Source organism: Pecten maximus, chromosome 2 (assembly GCF_902652985.1).
Source record: "Pecten maximus chromosome 2, xPecMax1.1, whole genome shotgun sequence".
Lineage (NCBI taxonomy): Eukaryota > Metazoa > Mollusca > Bivalvia > Pectinida > Pectinidae > Pecten > Pecten maximus.
The window spans coordinates 10,030,532-10,057,347 of record NC_047016.1 but is presented as its reverse complement, the minus strand read 5'-3'; the positions used below and the strand labels follow the sequence as shown (position 1 = coordinate 10,057,347).

At 37.9% G+C, this 26,816-nt stretch overlaps 1 protein-coding gene across 1 annotated transcript; it reads left to right on the top strand.

Annotated features, from left to right (window-relative positions):
- Nucleotides 1-4,933: 4,933 nt before the first annotated feature.
- LOC117341058 lies at nt 4,934-16,013 on the top strand. Its single transcript, XM_033902888.1, has 7 exons — nt 4,934-5,073; nt 5,357-5,423; nt 6,088-6,139; nt 6,762-6,899; nt 15,105-15,239; nt 15,445-15,579; nt 15,894-16,013. Exons 2-7 carry the CDS (start codon nt 5,373-5,375, stop codon nt 15,938-15,940), a joined length of 558 nt encoding a protein of 185 aa, XP_033758779.1. The 5' UTR covers nt 4,934-5,073; nt 5,357-5,372; the 3' UTR covers nt 15,941-16,013.
- The last annotated feature ends 10,803 nt before the right edge of the window (nt 16,014-26,816 follow it).

The following is a 26,816-nucleotide window of genomic DNA, read 5'->3' as shown; positions in this document are numbered from 1 at the left end:
GGGAAGAGAATGTACATTTATTTGTTTTGCCACCGCACAATATATACATGCTTTAACCGCTAGATGTCTCAGTTTTCAGCCCATTTAATTGAATGGCCAATTCCACAACTTCGTACATCAGAATCCGAGCCGTGTTATTACAAAAAGATAAACAAAGCAAATTCTATCATGGGAGAATTACGGAGGGCAACGGAGTACATGAACCCCTACTGCTTTAAAATGTTATACACGGCTTTAATGAGACCTCACATCAAGTCTGGTGTCCTCATCTGGCGAAACATATAGCAACAATAGAGAATGTTCAACGTCGAGCAACAAAACAAGTTCCTGTTCTGTCTAATCTGTCATATTCTGAACGTCTGCAAATAGACGGACTCGTGGAGACATGATTGAGGTCTATAAAATCATCCCCGGAAAATATGACGGGGAAGTCGCAAAATTGTTTTCCGTAAATGTAGGGCAAATCACCTACGGACATAACTTTAAAATACATAAAGGATTCTCAAGATTAGATGTCAGAAAGTATTCTTTCACGCAGAGAATTGTGGATATGTGGAATAGTCTCCCATTTGTTGTTGTACATGCCATATCAATTAAACAATTCGAATATAAACTTAATGAACATTGAAAAAATCAGCCCCAAAAGTACTGTTTTAAAGAGAAAATGAAGCTGTGAACTAAACAATTATTTACTACTTGAATAACTTTATTACGAGCTGACAATCAAAGGATGTAAATCATGTACATATTTTATGTATGCTATCAGCAATAAATTTATGTATCTATGTATAATTGTTAGATTATTGTATGAAATGGACCAGTATATTATATTATACAAAATAATGCCAAATTGCTTATTATTGCTGAAGGGTTTCTAATAATCTTAAGTTATTTTCGTCCTGGCCGAAGCTAGATATACAGTAGGATTATTGAATGGATTTTGATGAACTCGTGTGAATGTTCTAGTCAGTTGCAAGTCCGTGTGAAAGTGCGTGATGGAGTGCCGTGTATGTCTGTGAATTGCTAACTTTGGCCATATTTTCATCGATTTCCTTTTAACGTTATAAAAACTTAACAACACATCTGCATCATCGACCCCTCCCATATCCTTATATTATATATTTTGACGATAATCGGAATCTCGTGAATTTGGCAGCAAGGACAGCGGTCATAATTAGCATAACCGTATTCCGTCTGGTAACCCCCTCGTTTTTTGCATGACACAGTTTAGATTAGCTCGTAGTGTCCACGTTACATATGTTCCTTTCTCAAGCCGATTAAGTGCAAGGTCAATAGAGCAGAAGAAGAAGTCACAGATAACATGATAGCGTTTCATCAAAAGATCGGGTTTGCTGAAAATGGTCGATCACAACATCGGTTCCCCGAAGAACAATTCGGACTAGACCGGTTTTTTCCCGAAGATGACATGTCATATGCATGGCATAATAGATTATGCCTTTGGCCAAAACCCAAAATTTTACCCCAAATAGAATGCTCTGATCACAGGTACTTGGGGTAAGAAATTATATATTATATAGTAATACGAGGCTATATAGTATATATATACAATATATAATTTCTTACCCCAAGTACCTGTGGCTCTGATGGAATGTATTGTAGCATGCTCGTCCGACAACGTGTTCCAACGAGGGTTTACTCGACACACACTTCTTGCTTGAGAACATATTGCTGCTTGAACATCTTGTTTACAAGTTCAAGCAGGGAGCGAAATTTTCCTTCCGTCTGGCCTAAAAAGAAAATGCACCAGCAACTTAGACATACGTTATTAAATCGTATGATGGGGCGTCGTTTTCGATATATTTTCTTCAAATTCAGCAGGTTTTAGGTATGCAGGGATGGGACAATCGTACTGTCGAATTCGGCAGGTTTTAGGTATGCAGGGATGGGACAATCGTACTGTCGAATTCAGCAGGTTTTAGGTATGGAATGATGGGAAATCGTACTGTCGAATTCGGCAGGTTTTAGGTATGGAATGATGGGAAACCGTACTGTCGAATTCGGCAGGTTTTAGGTATGCAGGGGTAGGAATCGTACTGTCGAAACATAGGAGGAATACTTCCTTTAGTCCAAATGTTCCACCACATCCGACACGATAATTCATCTTTTTGCTCTAATGTTTTCAATCAATGTGAAAATCTTTGAAAGACGATTTTTTCTCGATGTCGCAAAGCATTTGGAACATTCATACATTAGCATACAAGTGAAGAGTATATATTACAGCTTACCAGTTTAGGATAGCGGGAATATCTGCTGGAAGAGCGAGAGGTCGCCAACCCTAGGCTCAGTTATGTGAACATTGTCTGATATAGAACTTACATTGTACATACACAATGGGGAAAGTCTACATAAAGTGGTCGCTGTGACGTAGTGGAACTTTATTGCTGTCCACAAAAATGTAAAAATCTGTTCAAAATCAATTGGAATATGTTCCTTGAAAGCATCATTCTGAACCATGAGGTCGTTTGACTTTGCCCTTTCTTGTTCCAACATTCAGCAATGGGTAGGGTTATCAAAGGACTCATATTGAAAACCACTGCCAAGAATTTAGATAATTAATCTTTGTACGAGGGCTGATTGATTAGTTGTGAGCCTCGTATTGAGGTAGGTACTCAAGGATATTCTTTTCAAGTCCTACTATAGAGCCGTGAACCCAAACACTGGTCTCATTTGGTTAGTTTATATCGACGAGGTAGCACTCTAAAGGAAACGAGACAAGCGGCTTTTGCAAAAAATGTACAAAATCGGTTAGAGTTAGGCTGAAAGAGTCTTTATTGCCATGGCTGCCATTCATGAATGTGGCTTTTAAATTGAAATTGAATTTCTCCATCTATTTCCAAAACTATTTTAGGCACTCTAACCCTAACCTCTAACCTCTAACCCTAACCCTTTTCCCTAACCCTAACATGCAGTGGATGACTTTCTGAACAGCCAAGAAAAGGAGTTCTATAAAAGTGGCATTGAGGCCCTTAAAAACCGCAAGTAAAAGTGTATAGATACTGAAGGGGATTATGTTGACAATTATGCAATATGTCCGGCAAAATTCAAATCCTTCAATACGATGCTCACAACTTATCAATCAGCCCTCGTATTTTCATTATTTTGTCATAAAAACCCCAGCTCGCACTACTCAATAGTACTCACCCTGCATGTGGTGACTTTACCCAGCGTGAAATAGTGATGAGTATCAGATGGTAACAATTAAATGATGTGAACGGTTCCATGATTTACGTGTAGGAACAATTGTCCGTTAAGGTGTCCACTACAAACAAGTCAGGATCGCGCAAGGCCAAATAATTTCGTATTAAGTTGTTGGAATTTTTCAAAACTAATAATCTATATATTGCCAATTGTAGAATTGGTAATGACAGAGATTTCAGAAGGAATACATGTAAAAATAGAAGTCTATATTGATTGTATCATCAAATGTTTACTCTTTGTGGAATCACTTTTAGGTACCGAATTTTGATCTGTTAAGTTTGGTTTGATAATAGAATAACATGAATAACCAGTTGATGTTACCGAGTAAACTGGAAAAATGGGTTAGCGATAAGTGAGATGATTTTGTAGCGGAACTAAGAACGGATAGCGAAGGAAAGTTAGAAGTGGTCAATATGAAAATTGATAATATGAAAGATGATAATACAGAACCCAAAGGCAACATGTGGCAGAGCAATGCCTTGCTGAGGCTATAACGTCCAAGAAGTGGAAGGACATGTGGGTGGGGGATCTGGTTTCGGTATCTAAAGGCATTGTGGTTTTGGATCAGGACCACTAGGGGGAATTGGACTCGATGGAAGGTGATGCCTCCTAAAGTCAATTGGCGTAACCCAGTCGAATCTATCGCGTTCACAACCACCAATACGTGACCGAAACGCCTTGCACGTCTGTGCTTTACCCTCTTTACTCCTATCTGAGCGATACAGAGAATGAAAGACTGCTCGGAGAACACCATACGCCTCCAACGACTCATCCAAAACGTAATCGGGCTATATCTGCACATCAAATCAAGAGACACTAGCAGCCTACTTTGTATCAGAAGTGGGCCGACATAAGGTTGTGACTCCCTCGGCACGTAAACGATTCCTTGCAATTTGAACTCTGATGGACCTACCGTGAGTGCCAAAGTAAACGATGCAGTCTCTACAGCAGTCTTTAATCTATCGCAAATGTGCAACTTTCGGATTGACTTATCTTGTCATGTATATAAATGGGGACGACCTCTCCTGGGAACGATCAGAAAGTGACCCAGTAGAAGGAAAACTTATATAGCGGTTGAACAATTTTCCTAAAAACAGTCTTCTTGCAATGTTCAGCTTTCGTAAAAGTCGCTAATGAGAGCATATTTGTGTCATCCTAAAACACTGTTGCACAGTCCAGCTTGTCCATAGTTACAGAATGGAAATATAACAGCTTTTATTGAATAGTAATAGAGTACCGAAAATGACATTAATTTTGTGATAATTAGTAACTGTTTGCATCTAAAATACAATAGTGATATAAGATTCTCTAGCTATTTAGGTTAGCTGGTGCTCGTATCGTATATGACCTATACAGGTAAGATCCGGTACCATCAAAGTACAATGACGTAATATCTTAATGACCTTGTCTTACTGTGACATTTGACGTTACAACTGCCGTTTTATCTGGATCGCATTTTATCAAAAACATCTTCCAGCTTAATAACATATTACATTGGAATTCGAAACCGTTCAACTTAGCTTGTACAATTGAAAACGAATCGTTGACATATATTCAGAATCATATTTTTAGGCTTTGAAATTCAAGTATCAACCATATCATATGATACAGATTGTTTGGATGATATTTTGATTTCCCAATTTGACCGTTATATAATCAAGCTAACAAATCTTTTACGACAGTCCTCTTACCTACTATATAAGATTACATTGTTCATTAGAGAAACACGGACTCTACAAGTGGTCGTTTTATATAATCTATCAGTTGTCAGAATCACGTCCGTGACGTCACAGATCACTCAACTTTTTATATCGAACGTCTGTACTAGTTCTTACAAACCGCCGTTTTCTAAAGGTAAATACAGACAAGCTAACAGACATAATTCAGAAACATCAGCTCTTTATTTTCACTGTTCAATGTACGTTTAATTAACTAATGTGCATGACTGATCATTAACCGATATAATAGACTATGTTTTTTCACGACATTCAAATCATCGCTTATCTATATTACACACAGCATTGTTATCAGTTTCCTAAAGACAGACATCTACATGTTTAGTTATCGGTCAAGGCGTGTGGAATATTTTTTGTTTGTATAAAATGCCCTGCTCATTAATCTGACTTCCTTTCTCCAGACAGTTGAAGTTCAGCATGGCAGCAAATACGTGGCTAGTCTTCTCGTTCCTGTTTATACTCGCCGAGGTAACTTTTAAGCATAGTGTGTGGTGCTTTTTGGTATGGTTTATCAAGGTTTGAAACTGAAAACGTAATCAAACAGTATTTAAAAGAATAATCGTCGAAATATCAGAGACAACGGTCTAATATATGACTGCTGAAAGTAAGCCTACGACCTCGGGTGAACAGTAACAAAAATATTCATAATTAGCGATCTTTTTTTTCAGAGCCAATATCAAAACAAGTTTATTATCTAACTTGAATGCTCGTCAGCTGGAATAGTAGGAGAGAAGTCATTGTTCTTAAGTGTTAATATCTGAAGGAATAAAAAAACTAAATAACTTCCAACTATAATTTTGTAATAGTAATAAATGGGTCTGTGATAATATTCCCTAATATCTACAAGTACGGAGCAATGAAAAGCAGAGAACTTGTCAAAATAAATGTTAATGTAAAGAATATCCATATGTCACTAAACATTTTTATCTTAACTAGTCTATTAGTTACTGTACCTTCTGTCCTCTCCCCCTCTCCAAGCTGGTTTGTTTCAGGGTACATGTGAGTATGGCAATGAAGAAAACTGCTGTGTCGTCAATACATGAAACAATGTGTGTACAATCTATGTTGTATTGATACTTACATACAGAACTAATCACGTTATATCTACTCGTTTTCTTGTTTGTTTACACAGGGTAGATATCACGAAGTCCAGAAAGATGAACGACAAGCACCATCTCCTGGCGGTAGGTACCACACTAATAAATGTTATAGTTCCATCATGATTTTATCATAAAAATATCATTAAGCATTACACTATTCATCATATTTATATGACAAAAATCAACAAATGAAGTTGTTTGACATATTGATATTAAACAGTTTATTCTGTTGATTAAGTTAAACTTGACTGGTTTGCGTTATTGTGAATTCAATTGACCAGAAGATGGGTCCGCCATATGATAGTAGTTATGTGACACAACCAATATAATATTTAATTGTGCGACGTTTCGATGACTACACTGTCACCTTCATCAGACTATTTTGGATTAATCCATTTCGAAGGGTAAATTACCACAACGGCGGAAAGAAGCCAATATCACTTAAAATGGTGCTAGCCAGGATCCTACCTCATGATGTTATTCTGAACTGATTCAAGCCAAAGACATCGGGAAGCGATTTATTTTTCTTAAAACGTATCTTTCCATTATTATTACGACATAACATACGGTATATGTTTCTAGTGGGTTAAACATATCCTACCTATTCAATATGTATACGTAGGGCGGTAAGTACTTTGTTTTACTAAACATAATATAAGTTAAAAGCTCGAATTTTATTTATTGACAACACTGTCGTCACATGTAGATACAAACCAAGGGTGCCACGACGTTATCCCAAACTGTCAGGATTACATTGACCACGACTCCACCATCTGTAGCTCGGACTCTCCGTACTTTGACTGGACAACAACGCATTGCCAAGCCTCCTGTGCTGTCTGTCAAGGTCAGTCAAGGTCAAATGGAAAATGTACAATAATTAAGATTAGTCACAGTAAATAAAACAATAGTGAAGATTATATAAAACACGTGCACTGTGGTGTGATATTTACTGGAGCGTTCTGTATAGAGATAGTGAAGATTATATAAACACGTGCACTGCGGTGTGACAATTACTGGAGCGTTCTGTATAGCGATAGTGAAGATTATATAAACACGTGCACTGCGGTGTGATACTTAGACGAGCGTTCTGTGTAACAATAGTGAAGATTATATAAACACGTGCACTGCCGTGTGATATTTACTGAAGCGTTCTGTATAACTATAGTGAAGATTATATAAATAATGTGCACTGTGGTGTGATATTCACAGGAACGTTGTGTATAACGATAGTGACGATTATATAAATAATGTGCACTGCGGTGTGATATTTACTGGAGCGTTCTGTATAACGACAGTGAAGATTATATAAACACGTGTACTGCAGTGTGATATTCACTGGAGCGTTCTGTATAACGATAGTGAAGATTATATAAACACGTGCACTGCGGTGTGATATTTAGACGAGCGTTCTGTATAACGATAGTGAAGATTATATAAACACGTGCATTGGGGTGCGATATTTACAGGAGCGTTGTGAATAACGATAGTGAAGATTATATATATAAAAAAAAAAACGTGCACTGCAGTGTGACATTTACAGTAGCGTTCTGTAAAACACCATATACATTGTATGTCAAAGTAAAGAAGACTTTTTTTTTTCTCATTGTCAACACTTTCTATGTCACAGTATAGGAGATTTTGTCTCATTGTCGCCAGTTTTATGTCACAGTATAGGAGATTTTTCTCTCATTGTCGACACTTTCCATGTCACAGTATAGGAGGGTTTTTCTCATTGTCGACACTTTCTATGTCACAGTATAGGAGATTTTGTCTCATTGTCGACACTTTCTATGTCACAGTATAGGAGGGTTTGTCTCATCGTCGACACTTTCCATGTCACAGTATAGGAGATTTTGTCTCATTGTCGACACTTTCCATGTCACAGTATAGGAGGGTTTGTCTCATTGTCGACACTTTCTATGTCACAGTATAGGAGGGTTTTGTCTCATTGTCGACACTTTCCATGTCACAGTATAGGAGGGTTTGTCTCATTGTCGACACTTTCCATGTCACAGTATAGGAGGTTTTGTCTCATTGTCGACACTTTCCATGTCACAGTATAGGAGGGTTTGTGTCATTGTCGACACTTTCCATGTCACAGTATAGGAGGGTTTGTGTCATTGTCGACACTTTCCATGTCACAGTATAGGAGGGTTTGTCTCATTGTCGACATTTTCTATGTCACAGTATAGGAGGTTTTGTCTCATTGTTGACACTTTCTATGTCACAGTATAGGAGGTTTTGTCTCATTGTCGACACTTTCCATGTCACAGTATAGGAGGGTTTGTCTCATTGTCGCCAGTTCTATGTCACAGTATAGAAGGGTTTGTCTCATCGTCGACACTTTCCATGTCACAGTATAGGAGGTTTTGTCTCATCGTCGACACGTTCCATGTCACAGTATAGGAGGTGTTGTCTCATTGTCGACACTTTCTATGTCACAGTATAGGAGGGTTTGTCTCATTGTCGACACTTTCTATGTCACAGTATAGGAGGGTTTGTCTCATTGTCGACACTTTCTATGTCACAGTATAGGAGGGTTTGTCTCATTGTCGACACTTTCCATATCACAGTATAGGAGGGTTTGTCTCATTGTCGACACTTTCCATGTCACAGTATAGGAGGGTTTGTCTCAATGTCGACACTTTCTATGTCACAGTATAGGAGGGTTTTGTCTCATTGTCGACACTTTCCATGTCACAGTATAGGAGGGTTTGTGTCATTGTCGACACTTTCCATGTCACAGTATAGGAGGGTTTTGTCTCATTGTCGACACTTTCTATGTCACAGTATAGGAGATTTTGTCTCATTGTCGACACTTTCCATGTCACAGTATAGGAGGGTTTGTGTCATTGTCGACACTTTCTATGTCACAGTATAGGAGGGTTTGTCTCATTGTCGCCAGTTCTATGTCACAGTATAGGAGGGTTTGTCTCATTGTCGACACTTTCTATGTCACAGTATAGGAGATTTTGTCTCATTGTCGCCACTTTCTATGTCACAGTATAGGAGGGTTTGTCTCATTGTCGACACTTTCTATGTCACAGTATAGGAGGGTTTGTCTCATTGTCGACACTTTCTATGTCACAGTATAGGAGGGTTTGTCTCATTGTCGACACTTTCTATGTCACAGTATAGGAGGGTTTTGTCTCATTGTCGACACTTTCTATGTCACAGTATAGGAGGGTTTGTCTCATTGTCGACACTTTCTATGTCACAGTATAGGAGGGTTTGTCTCATTGTCGACACTTTCCATGTCACAGTATAGGAGGGTTTTTCTCATTGTCGACACTTTTCATGTCACAGTATAGGAGATGGTTGTCTCATTGTACGACACTTCCATGTCACAGTATAGGAGGGTTTGTCTCATTGTCGACACTTTCTATGTCACAGTATAGGAGGGTTTTGTTCCTCATTGTCAACACTTTCCTATGTCACACAGTATAGGAGATTTTTGTCTCATGTCGACACTTTTAAGTTCTATGTCACCCAGTATAGGATGGTTTTTGTCTCATGTCGACACGTTCTATGTCAAAGTATAGGAGGGTTTGTCTCATTGTCGACACTTTGCTATGTCACAGTATAGTAGGTTTGTCCTCATTTGTCAACAACTTTCTAGTCACAGTATAGGAGGGTTTTGTCTCATTGTCGACACTTTCCATGTCACAGTATAAGTGCCAGTTTATGTAACAGTGGATGTTGTGTGTCTCATCTGAACTTCCTGTATAAAGTAGTGAGGTTGTCTAGCGACACTTATGTCACTTGGGGGGTTTGTTTGTGACATTTAACTGGAGGGTTTGTATCATAGTGAGATTTACAGCACAGTGAGGGGTGTTATTGTCGACACTTTCTATGTAACAATAGGAGATTTGTACTCTTTGCACTTGCCTTGTGTATATTGCTCATTGTCGCCTTCTGTATCACGTATGGAAGTTATGTCGAAATATGTGCACTGTGGTGTGATTTCTCAGGAACGTTGTGTATCACGATAGGACGATTTTTTAAATCATGTCACGATGGGGGTGTGATATTTACTGCGACACTTTCTGTGTCACAGTAAGGGATTATATAACATGTCGCAGTTTCATTCACATTGGGGGGTTCTCTGTAGTAACATATGGAAGATTCTATAACACCTGCACTTGGGGGGTTTGTATTTCGACACTTTGTAGTCACGTATGGAGGTTTTGTCTCATTTGTCGACACTTTCCATGGTACACAGTATAGGAGGATTTTGGTCTCATGTCGACACTTTCTAATGTCACAAGTATGGAGGTGTTGTCTCATTTGTCGGACACTTTCTATGTCACAGTATGAGGGTTTTGTCTCATTGTCGACACTTTCCATGTCACAGTATAGGAGGTTTTGTCTCATTGTCGACACTTTCTATGTCACAGTATAGGAGGGTTTGTCTCATTGTCGACACTTTCCATGTCACAGTATAGGAGGTTTGTCTCATTGTCGACACTTTCCTATGTCACAGTATAGGAGGGTTTGTCTCATTGTCGACACTTTCTATGTCACAGTATAGGAGGGTTTTGTCTCATTGTCGACACTTTCTATGTCACAGTATAGGAGGGTTTGTCTCATTGTCGACACTTTCTATGTCACAGTATAGGAGGTTTTGTCTCATTGTCGACACTTTCCATGTCACAGTATAGGAGGGTTTGTCTCATTGTCGACACTTTCTATGTCACAGTATAGGAGGGTTTTGTCTCATTGTCGACACTTTCCTATGTCACAGTATAGGAGGGTTTTGTCTCATTGTCGACACTTTCCATGTCACAGTATAGGAGGGTTTGTCTCATTGTCGACACTTTCTATGTCACAGTATAGGAGGTTTTGTCTCATTGTCGACACTTTCCCATGTCACAGTATAGGAGGGTTTGTCTCATTGTCGACACTTTCTATGTCACAGTATAGGAGGTTTTGTCTCATTGTCGACACTTTCTATGTCACAGTATAGGAGGGTTTGTCTCATTGTCGACACTTTCTATGTCACAGTATAGGAGGGTTTGTCTCATTGTCGACACTTTCCATGTCACAGTATAGGAGGGTTTGTCTCATTGTCGACACTTTCTATGTCACAGTATAGGAGGGTTTGTCTCATTGTCGACACTTTCTATGTCACAGTATAGGAGGGTTTGTCTCATTGTCGACACTTTCCATGTCACAGTATAGGAGGGTTTGTCTCATTGTCGACACTTTCTATGTCACAGTATAGGAGGGTTTGTCTCATTGTCGACACTTTCTATGTCACAGTATAGGAGGGTTTGTCTCATTGTCGACACTTTCTATGTCACAGTATAGGAGGGTTTGTCTCATTGTCGACACTTTCCATGTCACAGTATAGGAGGGTTTGTCTCATTGTCGACACTTTCTATGTCACAGTATAGGAGGGTTTGTCTCATTGTCGACACTTTCCTATGTCACAGTATAGGAGGGTTTGTCTCATTGTCGACACTTTCTATGTCACAGTATAGGAGGGTTTGTCTCATTGTCGACACTTTCCATGTCACAGTATAGGAGGGTTTTGTCTCATTGTCGACACTTTCCATGTCACAGTATAGGAGGGTTTGTCTCATTGTCGACACTTTCTATGTCACAGTATAGGAGGGTTTGTCTCATTGTCGACACTTTCCATGTCACAGTATAGGAGGGTTTGTCTCATTGTCGACACTTTCCATGTCACAGTATAGGAGGGTTTGTCTCATTGTCGACACTTTCTATGTCACAGTATAGGAGGGTTTTGTCTCATTGTCGACACTTTCCTATGTCACAGTATAGGAGGGTTTGTCTCATTGTCGACACTTTCTATGTCACAGTATAGGAGGGTTTGTCTCATTGTCGACACTTTCTATGTCACAGTATAGGAGGGTTTGTCTCATTGTCGACACTTTCTATGTCACAGTATAGGAGGGTTTGTCTCATTGTCGACACTTTCCATGTCACAGTATAGGAGGGTTTGTCTCATTGTCGACACTTTCTATGTCACAGTATAGGAGGGTTTGTCTCATTGTCGACACTTTCTATGTCACAGTATAGGAGGGTTTGTCTCATTGTCGACACTTTCTATGTCACAGTATAGGAGGGTTTGTCTCATTGTCGACACTTTCTATGTCACAGTATAGGAGGGTTTTGTCTCATTGTCGACACTTTCCATGTCACAGTATAGGAGGGTTTGTCTCATTGTCGACACTTTCTATGTCACAGTATAGGAGGGTTTTGTCTCATTGTCGACACTTTCCATGTCACAGTATAGGAGGGTTTGTCTCATTGTCGACACTTTCTATGTCACAGTATAGGAGGTTTGTCTCATTGTCGACACTTTCTATGTCACAGTATAGGAGGGTTTGTCTCATTGTCGACACTTTCTATGTCACAGTATAGGAGGTTTTGTCTCATTGTCGACACTTTCCATGTCACAGTATAGGAGGGTTTGTCTCATTGTCGACACTTTCTATGTCACAGTATAGGAGGGTTTGTCTCATTGTCGACACTTTCCATGTCACAGTATAGGAGGGTTTGTCTCATTGTCGACACTTTCTATGTCACAGTATAGGAGGGTTTGTCTCATTGTCGACACTTTCCATGTCACAGTATAGGAGGGTTTGTCTCATTGTCGACACTTTCTATGTCACAGTATAGGAGGGTTTGTCTCATCGTCGACACTTTCCATGTCACAGTATAGGAGGGTTTGTCTCATTGTCGACACTTTCTATGTCACAGTATAGGAGGGTTTGTCTCATTGTCGACACTTTCTATGTCACAGTATAGGAGGGTTTTGTCTCATTGTCGACACTTTCCATGTCACAGTATAGGAGGGGTTGTCTCATTGTCGACACTTTCTATGTCACAGTATAGGAGGTTTTGTCTCTTTGTCGACACTTTCTATGTCACAGTATAGGAGGTTTTGTCTCATTGTCGACACTTTCTATGTCACAGTATAGGAGATTTTGTCTCATTGTCGACACTTTCTATGTCACAGTATAGGAGGGTTTGTCTCATTGTCGACACTTTCTATGTCACAGTATAGGAGGGTTTGTCTCATTGTCGACACTTTCCATGTCACAGTATAGGAGGGTTTGTCTCATTGTCGACACTTTCTATGTCACAGTATAGGAGGGTTTGTGTCATTGTCGACACTTTCTATGTCACAGTATAGGAGATTTTGTCTCATTGTCGACACTTTCCATGTCACAGTATAGGAGATTTTGTCTCATTGTCGACACTTTCTATGTCACAGTATAGGAGATTTTGTCTCATTGTCGACACTTTCCATGTCACAGTATAGGAGGGTTTGTCTCATTGTCGACACTTTCTATGTCACAGTATAGGAGGGTTTGTCTCATTGTCGACACTTTCCATGTCACAGTATAGGAGGGTTTGTCTCATTGTCGACACTTTCTATGTCACAGTATAGGAGGTTTTGTCTCATTGTCGACACTTTCTATGTCACAGTATAGGAGGATTTGTCTCATTGTCGACACTTTCTATGTCACAGTTTAGGAGGGTTTGTCTCATTGTCGACACTTTCCATGTCACAGTATAGGAGGTTTTGTCTCATTGTCGACACTTTCCATGTCACAGTATAGGAGGGTTTGTCTCATTGTCGACACTTTCTATGTCACAGTATAGGAGGGTTTGTCTCATTGTCGACACTTTCCATGTCACAGTATAGGAGGGTTTGTCTCTTTGTCGACACTTTCTATGTCACAGTATAGTAGGGTTTGTCTCATTGTCGACACTTTCTATGTCACAGTATAGGAGGGTTTGTCTCATTGTCGACACTTTCTATGTCATAGTATAGGATATTTTGTCTCATTGTCGACACTTTCTATGTCACAGTATAGGAGGGTTTGTCTCATTGTCGCCAGTTCTATGTCACAGTATAGGAGGGTTTGTCTCATTGTCGACACTTTCCATGTCACAGTATAGGAGGGTTTGTCTCATTGTCGCCAGTTCTATGTCACAGTATAGGAGGGTTTGTCTCATTGTCGACACTTTCTATGTCACAGTATAGGAGGGTTTGTCTCATTGTCGACACTTTCTATGTCACAGTATAGGAGGGTTTGTCTCATTGTCGACAGTTTCCATGTCACAGTATATGAGATTATGTCTCATTGTCGACATTTCTATGTCACAGTATAGGAGATTTTTCTCTCATTGTCGACAGTTCTATGTCACAGTATAGGAGGGTTGCGTGGCGGTGTGGTTATTAAGGTCTAGCATGTTGTTTTGTGTTTGTGTATAGGAGTAACATGTGCTAACATGTCTAATTAATAGACATGTAAGCGCGTTTTGTGTTTATATATCCGGACTCACGGTTTACATATACCGCGTTTCAAATTTTGAGGTTGTTACAAATTCAGATTTGCGTTGTGCTTCAGCAGCATATATAAAACCCCCATTGTAATAGCACAATTTTCTGCAAATTTGTGGTCTAGTGGTCAGACTATGTGACCGAATGGTTGCTATAGTTCGTGTTCAGGTCCGGCATAGGCGTTGCGTTGTATTCTTCAACAAGATACTGTACTCTGTTGTCTTCTAGTCGACTCAGCTGTAAATGAGTACAAGGTAGGGCAGTGATTTCATTGCGATGTTACATTGAACATTTAACTATGAGTCCGTTGCAGAAGCCATTTCAGGTTTGATTTATTTCAGTGCAATTTCCAAGTTTAGGTAAGATTCAGAAGATTTTCTTTTTTTAGGAAGATATGATATTGTGCTTTCTTTATCCTTAATAGCCCTAAGTGTCCGTTCAGATTGTATGCTGCTGTTGTTAACCTACTTACCAATGCTACCCTTTTCACTGTTGCAATTTATTTTGTTTTATTTATAAAAGTTTGTACACCTGTGCTATAAAAATTTCTGTTAAGAGCATTATCTGACAAGGTGACATAATAGTATTAAGAGAAAACGTTTTTGACAAAAATAATGCCAACTTAAAATCTGAAATTAGGGGGGATTTCGATGTATTTGATGCTTTTCTCATTTTTTGTAAAACTATGGTCAGACTAACACAGCTATCTCGCTTGTGTGATACCAGGTGGACCTACCACTACACCACCTCCCTGCTTAGATGAATTGGACTACTGCGACACATTCGACATACCCAAGGCATGCCTCGACTTTCCTAAGTGGGCCTCCCAGAAATGTAGACAGACGTGTGGTATCTGCCAAGGTACGTCAGGCTGTGTTAGTGTAAGTCATGAAGGTAATGATATGTGGTCATGTGACCAATATTTAGGTACGCTATGGTACTTCTGTCACGGCTGGCATTCGAATGAACAAATGAAGCTGCACCAATGCAGCTTAGTTAAATCTGTAATTAAAACACCTTATACTATTGAGAGAAATAGATTGAGTGACCTATGATCTTCTTCTAGGCGGGCCAACCACAACTCAGCCCCTGTGTGTCGACACTCTGAACACGTGTAGTTCATTTCATATTCCACATGATTGTATGGCCTACCCGAAATGGGCCGCGGAAAAATGTAGAAACACATGCAAAGTATGCCAAAGTAAGTACCATCCCCTTATACATTGTTTTGTGATTCTGTCAATGCATACACGCAGATTTCCCCATTCTAAAGCAGCAGATCTTAATACACACGTTGCTATAAAGAGCATATGTTTTCATAAGTTGATCGCATATCTTCTATTCATATAAATTCTAATTACTAGTGCTATTCATATTTTATAAAACCATGCGCGAAGACAGTTTGTATAGTTTCTGACTGTATGTTGGAGAAGAGGCTTTATATCGCAGCGTGGCTCGCGACACGGGAGTCATGAAACATGATTTTGCATAATTAAATTTTGTGTTTTGTTTCAGTTTTAGAACCACCCACAGTAAGACCTCCTAGTCTGGGGAAGAAGTAATGTCAAAATTCGATCACTTTTCTTATGTGTAACATTATTGTTCGATCACTATTAAATCATAATTATAATTTGACCTTTTGTCCTTTATATCTGTCAAATTCTCTCGTGTTTGCACCACGCCTAGAATTGTGTTACATCTTTTCGATTTGATACGATCTCCTAGCTCTGTTTGAAAGCATCAATTACTCACACAAGCTACAATTTCAGGAAGGACAATAAGACACTGAACAATTACAGAAATCATTGGCAAAAAGATGTTCTGAATATTAATAATAAAACGAGGTCTATCCAACAAGTTTTCTTAATTCATCATCCTTTTGATAAAGAGATTGGTCCTCGGTCCCATGATCTTTTTATTGTATATCAATGCTATTGTCTATCAACACTTTTCAAACTAAAAAATAAAATGACACCAAATTATCTGTTAAACTCCTTCCTAGGCTCCGTTCTGAAACATCAGCATATCCTACTCGTAACCAAAATGTCTTCACTATCCCAAGATTCAGGACTGAGCTACACATGGGAATTTCTTTAACTTTTCCATAAAGACTTCTCGGTCTCTTGCATTTAAAAGCTGTTTACAACATGATATTGTTTCTATTCTAATTTTTTTAACAGTAGGAGATAGAAAAATTTTACACAATAGACTTAGGAGTGGATGCAATACTCTGCAATGTGCCCTTTATAGAGTTAACCAGTGATAATCCTTTGTTTACTTGGGGAAGTAGAAACTGTTCTACTCTATTGTAAGAAATCACATGGTAAGAAATCTTAGGAATCTAAAGCTTCCAGAGATCCTTCTAACTGACACAAACACTTTTCTTTGGGGAAATCAAGTTATCACTTTTGAAGAAAATAGTAAAACTTCTACCTTTGTATGTAAATACATTAATGATACAAACCGTTTGTAGTAGTCTTGATTGCAAAATTGTTTTTGTGTGAAAACCTTGGTTAATACTCTCGAGTAGTTCAGGGTAGAGAGAAACAACTGTCAGCAAATTACAAGAAATTATTTTGTAAATTCAATTCATTTAATCTAAAATTATATTTAAATGTTCATGTTAAGACAGCATTGATGTATGTAAAATATATTTAAGTTTAGGGGAATGCTAACTAAGTTGTAAGAATTTGTGCCTAATCCTTTTTTTCATTTTAAGGCAATGAAATATGTTTAAACCAATGATATTAATGCTAAAATTATAAAGTAACCTGCTGATAATACCTCTTAATATACAGTAACTGATTATTTATCAACTTGAAAAGGTTCAAAACTAATGATGTATCCAGTGTTGAGAAATAGGCTCAAACAAACACGTTCCTTTTTAAAATAAACTTAAGTCCTAGTATTTTATGTAACTTATGTTGTATGGAGCGTGAAACAATAGTGCATTGCTTATGGGAATGCCAAGAGGTTCAGACACTATTACAGAGATTTGAAGCACTACTTGATATACTTTTAATTCCGTTTGCTTACAATAAAGAATCCTTCCTGTTTGGTATAGTATCACAGTACTGCAGTAATGTTGATAACGAAATTTTAATTCTTATCAAGCATTATATTTATAAAACTAGATGTCTCAGCAACTCTGTAAATCTTAATGCGCTTATTAATGTCATCAAAGATCATTTTTCTATTCAACAATACATTAATTACAGTAAAAGTGAGAAAATTAAAAGGCAATTTGAACTCAATTGGAAGAAATGGAAACCTGTTCTAGATTTATAGTCATCTGAAAAAGATAGTTCCTCTTTGCATATATAGCTTTAGGTCCCCAAAGACTGACATCGCCTGTTCTAGCTCCTTTCCATTACTTTTTATTTTTACCATTTAAAGAAATTTTCTCCCATGCTTCAGTCATGTTTATTTTTGTCTGTCTTTGTGTGTGTGCGTTCTATGTGTGATGGTGTGTCCGGTTATGCGTCTGTCTGTGCGTGTGTCTGTTTTGTCTTGTGTGATGGTGCGTCTATGTGTGTGTCTGTCGGTGTCGAAGTGTGTGTGTGTGTATGTCTGTGTAATGGTGCGTCTGTCTGTGTCTATCTGTCTGTCTTGTCTGTGTGATGGTATGTCTGTCTGCTTCCTTCTCACTCTGTATAAATTTAGGTTAGGTTATGTATGTATGTTAATTAATATGTAAATGATGTAAGTAGATGCGAGGCTTGTGGTTCAAGCTTAAAATAATCGTGATGAAGATGATGTTTTTTGTGTGATGATAAGGATGATGATGTTTTATTGTGATGAAAAAAATGATAATAATTTATGTATGGATAATGATATAATGATAGATGATGATGATGATTAAGTGTGATTCTTTTGATGATGATGATGATGATGATGATGAATGGATGAAGATGATGATGCTGATATGATGATGATGATGATGTTTGATTATGTATGATGATGATGATGATGATGATGGTGGTGATGATGAACCGATGATGAGGAGGAGTAAGATGATGATAAAGATGATGATGCTGATATGATGATGATGATGATGTTTGATTAGGTATGATGATGATGATGATGATGATGATGATGATGATGAATCATGAGTATAGCTACTGTGGGTGTAAGAGTGAGAATGTGTGTGCATGTATGTTTCAAATGTTTTGTATTTATGAAAAAAATCTTGAAAAATCAAAAAAATCAAAAAAAAAAGAGAACTAGGCTCAGAGATTGGATATATAACTTAACCCAAATAAGATAGAATCATAATAATCCAGATACATGTTTATATCTTGACAATGAGCCTGTCAAAGTAACGCGTAGTCGCCATTATCTTGGCTTGATGATACTAAATGGATGAACATATTAATGACATCTGTCAAAAAGATAAAGAATAATTATATTAAGAATGACGAAAACGGATTTTGATAGAAAAACACTTACAACCATTTATTCTTGGATATGCTGATGTTGTATGGGATAATATGCTGATGTTGTATGGGATAATATGCTGATGTTTTATGTGATTATATGCTGATGTTGTATGGGATTATATGCTGATGTTGTATGGGATAATATGCCGATATTGTATGGGATAATATGCTGATGTTGTATGGTATTATAAGCTGATGTTGTATGGGATTATATGCTGATGTTGTATGGGATAATATGCTGATGTTGTATGGGATAATATGCTGATGTTGTATGGAATAATATGCTGATGTTGTATGGGATAATATACCGATGTTGTATGGGATTATAAGCTGATGTTGTATGGAATAATATGCTGATGTTGTATGGGATTATATGCTGATGTTGTATGGGATTATATGCTGATGTTGTATGGGATAATATGCTGATGTTGTATGAGATAATATGCTGATGTTGTATGGGATTATATGCTGATATTGTATGGGATTATATGCTGATGTTGTATGGGATAATATGCCGATATTGTATGAGATAATATGCTGATGTTGTATGGGATAATATGCCGATGTTGTATGGGATAATATGCTGATGTTGTATGGGATAATATGCTGATGTTGTATGGGATAATATGCTGATGTTGTATGGGATAATATCGGTAAGTAAAATATATAGGGCTAAGATTCTGTAACATAATCCCAACCGAGGCGTTAGCCGAGGTTGGGATGTTACAGAATCTTAGCCCGAGACTGAGATAACCCGATCTCGATCACTTACAGGTAATTTTTTTTTCTCGCACCTCTTACATATATCTAGTTGTATAATAACAACCCATCTATATATGCGTTTAGAGTGTAAGAGTATCCCGTCTGGGGCCTGCCGGTTCAAAGCCGATTAACCACTTCATCTGCGCTTCGAATTCAGTCCTTTCGCGTAAAAATATAGTTCGGTTATATCAAAGAAGAAAAACAATGATCAATCGGTACCTATTATTTAAATAATAAACAACAACCAACCAAACAATGCATAGTACATACTGCATTGCGGTTTGTGCACTTGTTCACCGATTCGAGAGTATTACGTCACTTGCGCGGATGAATACATGAATGGGTTAAAATTCCGCCAAAACTCACGTACAGGTACCAGACAGATCGGACGAGATAGAAAAATCTAGCACTGGGTATCACGTGAGATGTCCCTGTCCGAGGTGCGAGAAAATATGCTGATGATATATGGGATAATATGCCGATATTGTATGGGATAATATGCTGATGTTGTAAGGGATAACTGCCCGATGTATTTGAAATATTTACTTGAATCTGTACAATCTGCGTAGAGGAACTCCTCGTGAAGTATTATCTGAAAAGCTAGGATAGGTTCCTTTTGATCATAGAAGAAAAACAACACAAATTATTAAAGATGGATAGAATTATGAATGATAAACGTCAACATACTTGAAGGAATTGTTGTGTACCATTTGTATGACCAACCTCTAGATAGATATCCGTTTCGTGCTAGTAGAATATTTGATCCCCTACATTGTCGAACTGGCGGCTTCTTTAAAAGTTTCATTCCATCGACGTTTGGTGAATAATATTGATCCAGATGTAGTAACTGATTGCTCTGTTAGTTCTAAAAAATCATATCTCTAGTCCAATACTCAAATAAAAGGACTTTATATCAATTAAGTTTACAGGTAGACGAGCTATCAACATTTTATTATATTGGTATGTCAACTAAGGAGTGGTTGTAGTAATTTAAACTATGACCCCACAACGACCACCTAGTGGATTATGGATTATGCTCATGTGGTTATGAGACAGAATCACAATTTTTCTTTGAATGTTTGAACTTTACATATCTCCATGTGACATTATACCAAAATGTCATGCATGATGCTGCCCTAAATGGTTGTGAACATTTGAATGAAAATGAAAACAACAATGCTGTTTCCAATTTTATCACAAGAGGTCAAACTTATTTACAGTTGGCTGAATTACTATATACATGTATATAATACATATCGGCATGTGTATCTTACTTATTTGACTGACATTTTCAAATGGTGATATAGTTGATGATATATAAGTTGGTTTTGGAAGTTTTCCTTTCTCATTCCATAAATGTGTGAAGATAATTATAGATTAGGATTTATTGTCAATAGTACAATTATATTACTCATTACTATTACTTTGGAGATGGGAGATTGGTATCAACTTATATACAAACTAGTTTAAACATTAATGATAAAATCACACACACACAAATTCAATTTCAAAAAAGGTAAATTATTTGATGTGGTTGATTTTCTGACTTTATCAGAGATGGCCTATTGAAAGTGATTGTTTGGCCTGTACCTGTTGGGATGAGGAAACTCTAACAAACCTAATACTTACAAATTGCCTGTATAATCTTAATGGTTTTCTGTATATAAACATTTTTCTTTAAAGAACTTATCAAGGTTTTAGTAAACAGAATGCAGTTTGTATATGAGTTGCCTCCCTTGTACTACACTGTGATGTAGGCTCTGTCTGATGTCAAATCCTTTTGTCATTGTTTGAATTTGAAATGGAAAATATATAGCAAAATATATAATAATATATAACAAAAAGTCACAGTCAGGTCAATTAAAGGTAACAAGAAATATCTTTAAAAAAGATGAACGGCATAGTTTTATTGCAGGTGATTATAATGTAAATCTGCTGTTGAAATAAATTAATGAACTAATAAATGCATTTCAGCACGGGTAACAAAATAATGTCGGTTTGAATCATATTTGGTGATAATAAGACTGCATTTGAATCAGGAATATAATCTTATTAATCTGTCATTTGAAAAGATACAACCAACTTATTCAGCTTGCATTCATTCTTAACTTTCTTTCGTTTTTAACTGCATATCTACATTTTGCATCTACCGCTACATTGGCCAATCACATACTTCATCTTGACCAGTAATGTCACCTGTCGCGTCATATCCGGGGCCAAAAGAATATTATACGGCTATGCCGAAAAACACTACGGAAGGAGGCTGTTTAAGGCTGTGTGATGCGGCCAAGCAAAACAATTTGGCGAATTGATATGTCTTTAAATGAAGAACACTAAATATGAAGCAGCAGATCAAAATCAGAAGCTGAAGACGACAACATGGTGTAAGAAAGTGCGGATGTGTCAATATTTGATATAATCAAGCTGATTGTGTATTAAGATGAAGTTCAGTTCTCGTGCCGGGTCACAGTTTTATTAGACGTCTTCGAAGATTCCATGTTGGATTCCTTGGTTTGACCAAGACTGAGTAAACATTCGTTGTGTTAGGAAAAGTGATGGTAGAATCCGTCATCCTTACGCTTATCGAATTATTATACAGGAGTTGGACCTAGTGCTGTTCTACTTTAGACTGGAGGTTGTGATATTAATTATATGTATCTCAATCTATTTTCCATAGCCCAATGGTTGTTGGTGTGTTTAGGTTTGCACGAGTTGGTTGATGCAGTTGTTCTACCGTAATACGAGAAGACTAACGCCTGTTGAAATTTATTATCAATATGTCATCAAAGGAAGTATTTATCTTAAACGTCGTATTGGTTCCATATTCTTTTTATCGGGGACATACGGACCTAATGCTTGCGTTATTAGGACGGTGTTCATTTATCTGCTATTAGTATGCGCAAGTACATCTACTCTGTGTGAGGGGCCGCGCTGCAGGGCGTACGATTGGCTGCCACTTTCACGTGACCTAATTTGTCTTTCTCGATAAGATTTTGCTTACAGTTTCTAGGACTACTATTATTGGACATAGGTTATGTCATAAGGACGCATGAAGTATATCCGCCCAAATGACCCATAATAAAAAAAATATGATGTAAACAATGAATCTTAGTTTTCAACGCGATTTGGTGTATCCGGTCAGTCTTACAAGATGACTGATAATTTACATTCAGTATCATGATCCATGTCTTCGGTACAACTGGATTGGCAATATCCGAATTTTAGTGCATGGGAGTTAACATGACTTTCACAAGAAATTTTGCTTTGTCATGCGAGTTCTTGATTTTCTTAATAAGTTCAACGCGAGTTTGCATGTCATGTGCATTTGTTTACGCATGGCTTTACATTTTTGGAGGGTATTTTTACAAAGGTTCATGTGTATGCAAATTTGTAAATATGTGACTTCACGTTTCTTTTTTCCCATAGATTTGCTGCACGCGTGTCTATATATCATTGTACATTGTGCTGGGTCTATTATTATACCATGAGGTGCAATATATAATCGTGCTCTACATTTTGTTTCCATTTGCGGTTTCAATATACGTAGTATGTTTCTTGGCACTTTTAGTGATTCGTCTGAGCTCCTTTCTGGAATAACTGAGATGCAATGAAGAACACAACAAACACAAACAGTTGGATTTTCAATGATTTCAGCCAACTTCTAAGTTATTTCTTAAAGGTCGTATTACTACAAAGTCATTCGATTTGGTTTGTATCCTTCCGAGAAAAAAAATCTTTAGAAATTGAGAATAGCCATTTATTCACTCCAGCGCATCTAGAGCAGGATTGTTAAGTTGTTTTGGTATCGCCGATACTTTTCATCATATTCGTTTTCTGAAATTGTGGCAGCCATACAAAATGCATTGGTAGGCAGACGCAGGAGTACATACATCGAGGCGACATCGACACCTCAGCTGATTCCAGATATGAACAATGTCATGACACAATATACAAACAATCAATGGCAACATGGCAAACGATTCCTTGATAATAAATTATTTATCTGATGTCGGCTCCCGTTTCTCCACTATTGAAGAGATTGTGACAGAGCTTTTCAAACAGACGAAGGAGGAAGGCTACATGGTGAGAGCTCTGTCAATGTATCAACATCATCGTCATGTGGTGCAAAAGCATCACCAGTATTCTAACAGAAACATTCCGGCAACAACATCAGTACCGGAAAGGGACGCTGTGGCCCTCTTGCCGTCTCATTGACATGTGCAGTCACATGCGAATGACGAACTATCAGGACTTAAAAATGTGAACAGTAGCTTTCTTCTTACAAATGCTTTGTTTAACTTAATTGGACCTCTGGACATGCACATAGACGCTAAATTAAACTCGAAAATTCTGTCTGATGAGGTCATTGATTTCTGACTTCAAATTCATCAATCGTCAGATACTGAGCAATCTAAAGCTCAATTAAATGGGTCGCAATTGACAGTTGTTCTGAAACAAAAGAACAGTTGTTGTCTGTTTTAAGTGTTACATTTCGTATAAACGACTGCAAGATCGGGATCGGCCTCTGCAACATTGCATGGATCAGGTAAAAGTGGAGATGATGGAGGTTTCACTCCAAGTTTCCCGTATTTCAACCAATTCTCCATATGTACGTCTACACGTTCCAAATCATTACAGAAAACTGAGACACAACGCTAACTCACAATTGCAAAATGATTTTAATTATGAACACAATTCACTCTGTAATCCTTACCTGTTCTTATCTGTGGTTGTCCTTTGTTCACGCTGGTTTACTCGGGTATCGTATTAACCTTTATAATCCCCCGAGGAGTTACGAATGGTTACACTATAATATGTATGTGATACCTATGTCAAGAAAGATAACTCGTACTAATTCATTTTTGTAAGAAATTGAAAATGCGCGAAATTTTCTCCCCGCGAAATAGTCCTGAACAGAAAAACGCGAAATTTTCACCCCGCGAAATTAAACAACTATACAGTATCTCGATCTATGTGCAGACTCACTTACAAACTTTGGCATCGCTTATAAGTATGCAGATATTAAACTTCGGGAATTGCTGTAATTTTGTATTACGATAGCAATTTCCGTTGTTGGCATCAACTTTCCCAACAGATGTCTTGGGGTAACATGCATTCAGAATTTCATTTGGAGGTGACATCCATTGGCCTGAAATAGGCAACACGCCCCTGATCTTCCCTTTCAGCAGCTATGTCTTGCCAAAGCAAACAATTGGCCCGGTGGTATTTGTTGGTTATACAACAAAACAGACACTTCTAGAAAGGCACTCGCTGCAAGTGTCTGTTCTAACTATGGAGGGGGCATTCACACCGGCAGTGCAAGTCACAGTAACCCTCTTTTACTCCTCTTCAAATGGTATCCCGCAATTGACAAACCTCTTCAAACCCCGGCCAAAGCCATTAAAGCTGAACTCACGTGTTGTTGATGAAATACAACAAATGGGTGGGCAGGTGACACTCATTGAGAAATGCGATATGTACCTTCTTTGCATGGGGTTCGAGAAGATTGGCTTATGACCTTTTTATCATGTTTTTGATATATCCATCTACATCTAGAGGTGGTTGGTGATTCTGTTAAATACAACACACACTTGCTGGTGTACAGAAGTCATTGTGGCAGGCTCGGACCCCGTCTGAGACATGGCTTGGGGTCAAGCAAAATACTTTCGCGCATTGATATCGCTCAAATAATACCAATGATATAGCAGATTGGTTCAGAAGCTGAAGTTGACGAAATGGCGATACCAGGTGAGCACGGTCGAGGTCAATATTTGATATATCAAAGCAAATTGTACATTCAGATAAAAAAAAGAATGAATAAAATATAAAAAAAATTCTCCTTTCCGAAATTGTAAGGAATTTTGGTTGCTTTTTTATTTAGAAATTAAAGTATATCGTCATACTTCATGCTTTTAAATTCAAAGAGATATATTCTTTCCTGTATTTTTCCATATATCTGTGTACGTTTTCTACATTTTAGTCTATAGATGTTTGATTTAGGTATCCTTTTTCCTGTTTATAAATGTTGCATGATTCGTTCTCTTTGCGTTTGGATTTCCGTGATGTATGCATTGCATAGATGTTATTTTTTGTTTGTATACATGTTACTGGATTGATTTTATGATGCCGTTACATGCATTCTATTTTTATTTGAATGTCATTTGATTGTGGCAGACCTAGACCCGTTCATTTCTTGGGTCAATTGTCTTCAGTAAAGTTACAGTTTGTAACAGCCGTCGTTAAGTGTAATAAACGACCATATTCAATTCAGACTGTGTGTCATTGTTATTATTCTGTTTCTTGCAAATCGTCTCACAAGACTATAGATGTAAAACATCGCCTAACATACGTATTCCGCGATGTTTTCCATATATTGTGTCGTTCCTGGATCATGACGGTCAAGGGGACAGAAGTGACGAACTAGTTAGTCTCGCTAAATTGTCTATAGATAATGATGGTAGACAACAAGCTTTAAGTAGTCATTTTTTGAGATAGAGTTGTTGAATGGATCAGCCACAATACTCCAGTCGTTTAATTGATCCTATATAACGGAAGAATAATAAAGTACAGACAGTCATTCTGTATATTAACAAGATACGCTCGTTGTGTATAAACTTGTTTTCGTGGTTGCTTGTTAAAGTTCCCAGTAAAGGAGCTTTTATGGGAACCCGACCGACCTACCTTTTATCCCCTTCATTCATGTTTTTGTTCTTCGGTGACCCTTAGATATATGAACTTCCGAAAGTCATTGGTGGGTTATACGCTGATAACAACCTATAGTCATTGGTAGGTGGTACGCTGATAACTACCGAAAGTCATTGGTAGGTGGTTATGTGATAACTACCGAGTCATTGGTGGTTGGTACGATGATAACTACCGATAGTCATTGGTAGGTGGTACGATGATAACTACCGAGTCATTGGTGAGTGGTACGATGATAACTACCGAGTCATTGGTGGTTGGTACGATGATAACTACCGACAGTCATTGGTGGGTGGTACACTGATAACTACCGAGTCATTGGTGGGTGGTACGATGATAACTACCGAGTCATTGGTGGGCGGTACGATGATAACTACCGAGTCATTGGTGGTTGGTACGATGATAACTACCGACAGTCATTGGTAGGTGGTACGATGATAACTACCGAGTCATTGGTGGGTGGTACGATGATAACTACCGATAGTCATTGGTGGTTGGTACGATGATAACTACCGAGTCATTGGTGGTTGGTACG

Bases quoted from the DNA above. Each gene is read 5' to 3' on its own strand.
- LOC117341058 (XM_033902888.1), top strand. From the start codon at position 5,373: ATGGCAGCAAATACGTGGCTAGTCTTCTCGTTCCTGTTTATACTCGCC. The intron at 15,240-15,444 runs GTACGTCAGGCT...ATCTTCTTCTAG, and splicing joins GACGTGTGGTATCTGCCAAG to GCGGGCCAACCACAACTCAG. The intron at 15,580-15,893 runs GTAAGTACCATC...GTTTTGTTTCAG, and splicing joins CACATGCAAAGTATGCCAAA to TTTTAGAACCACCCACAGTA.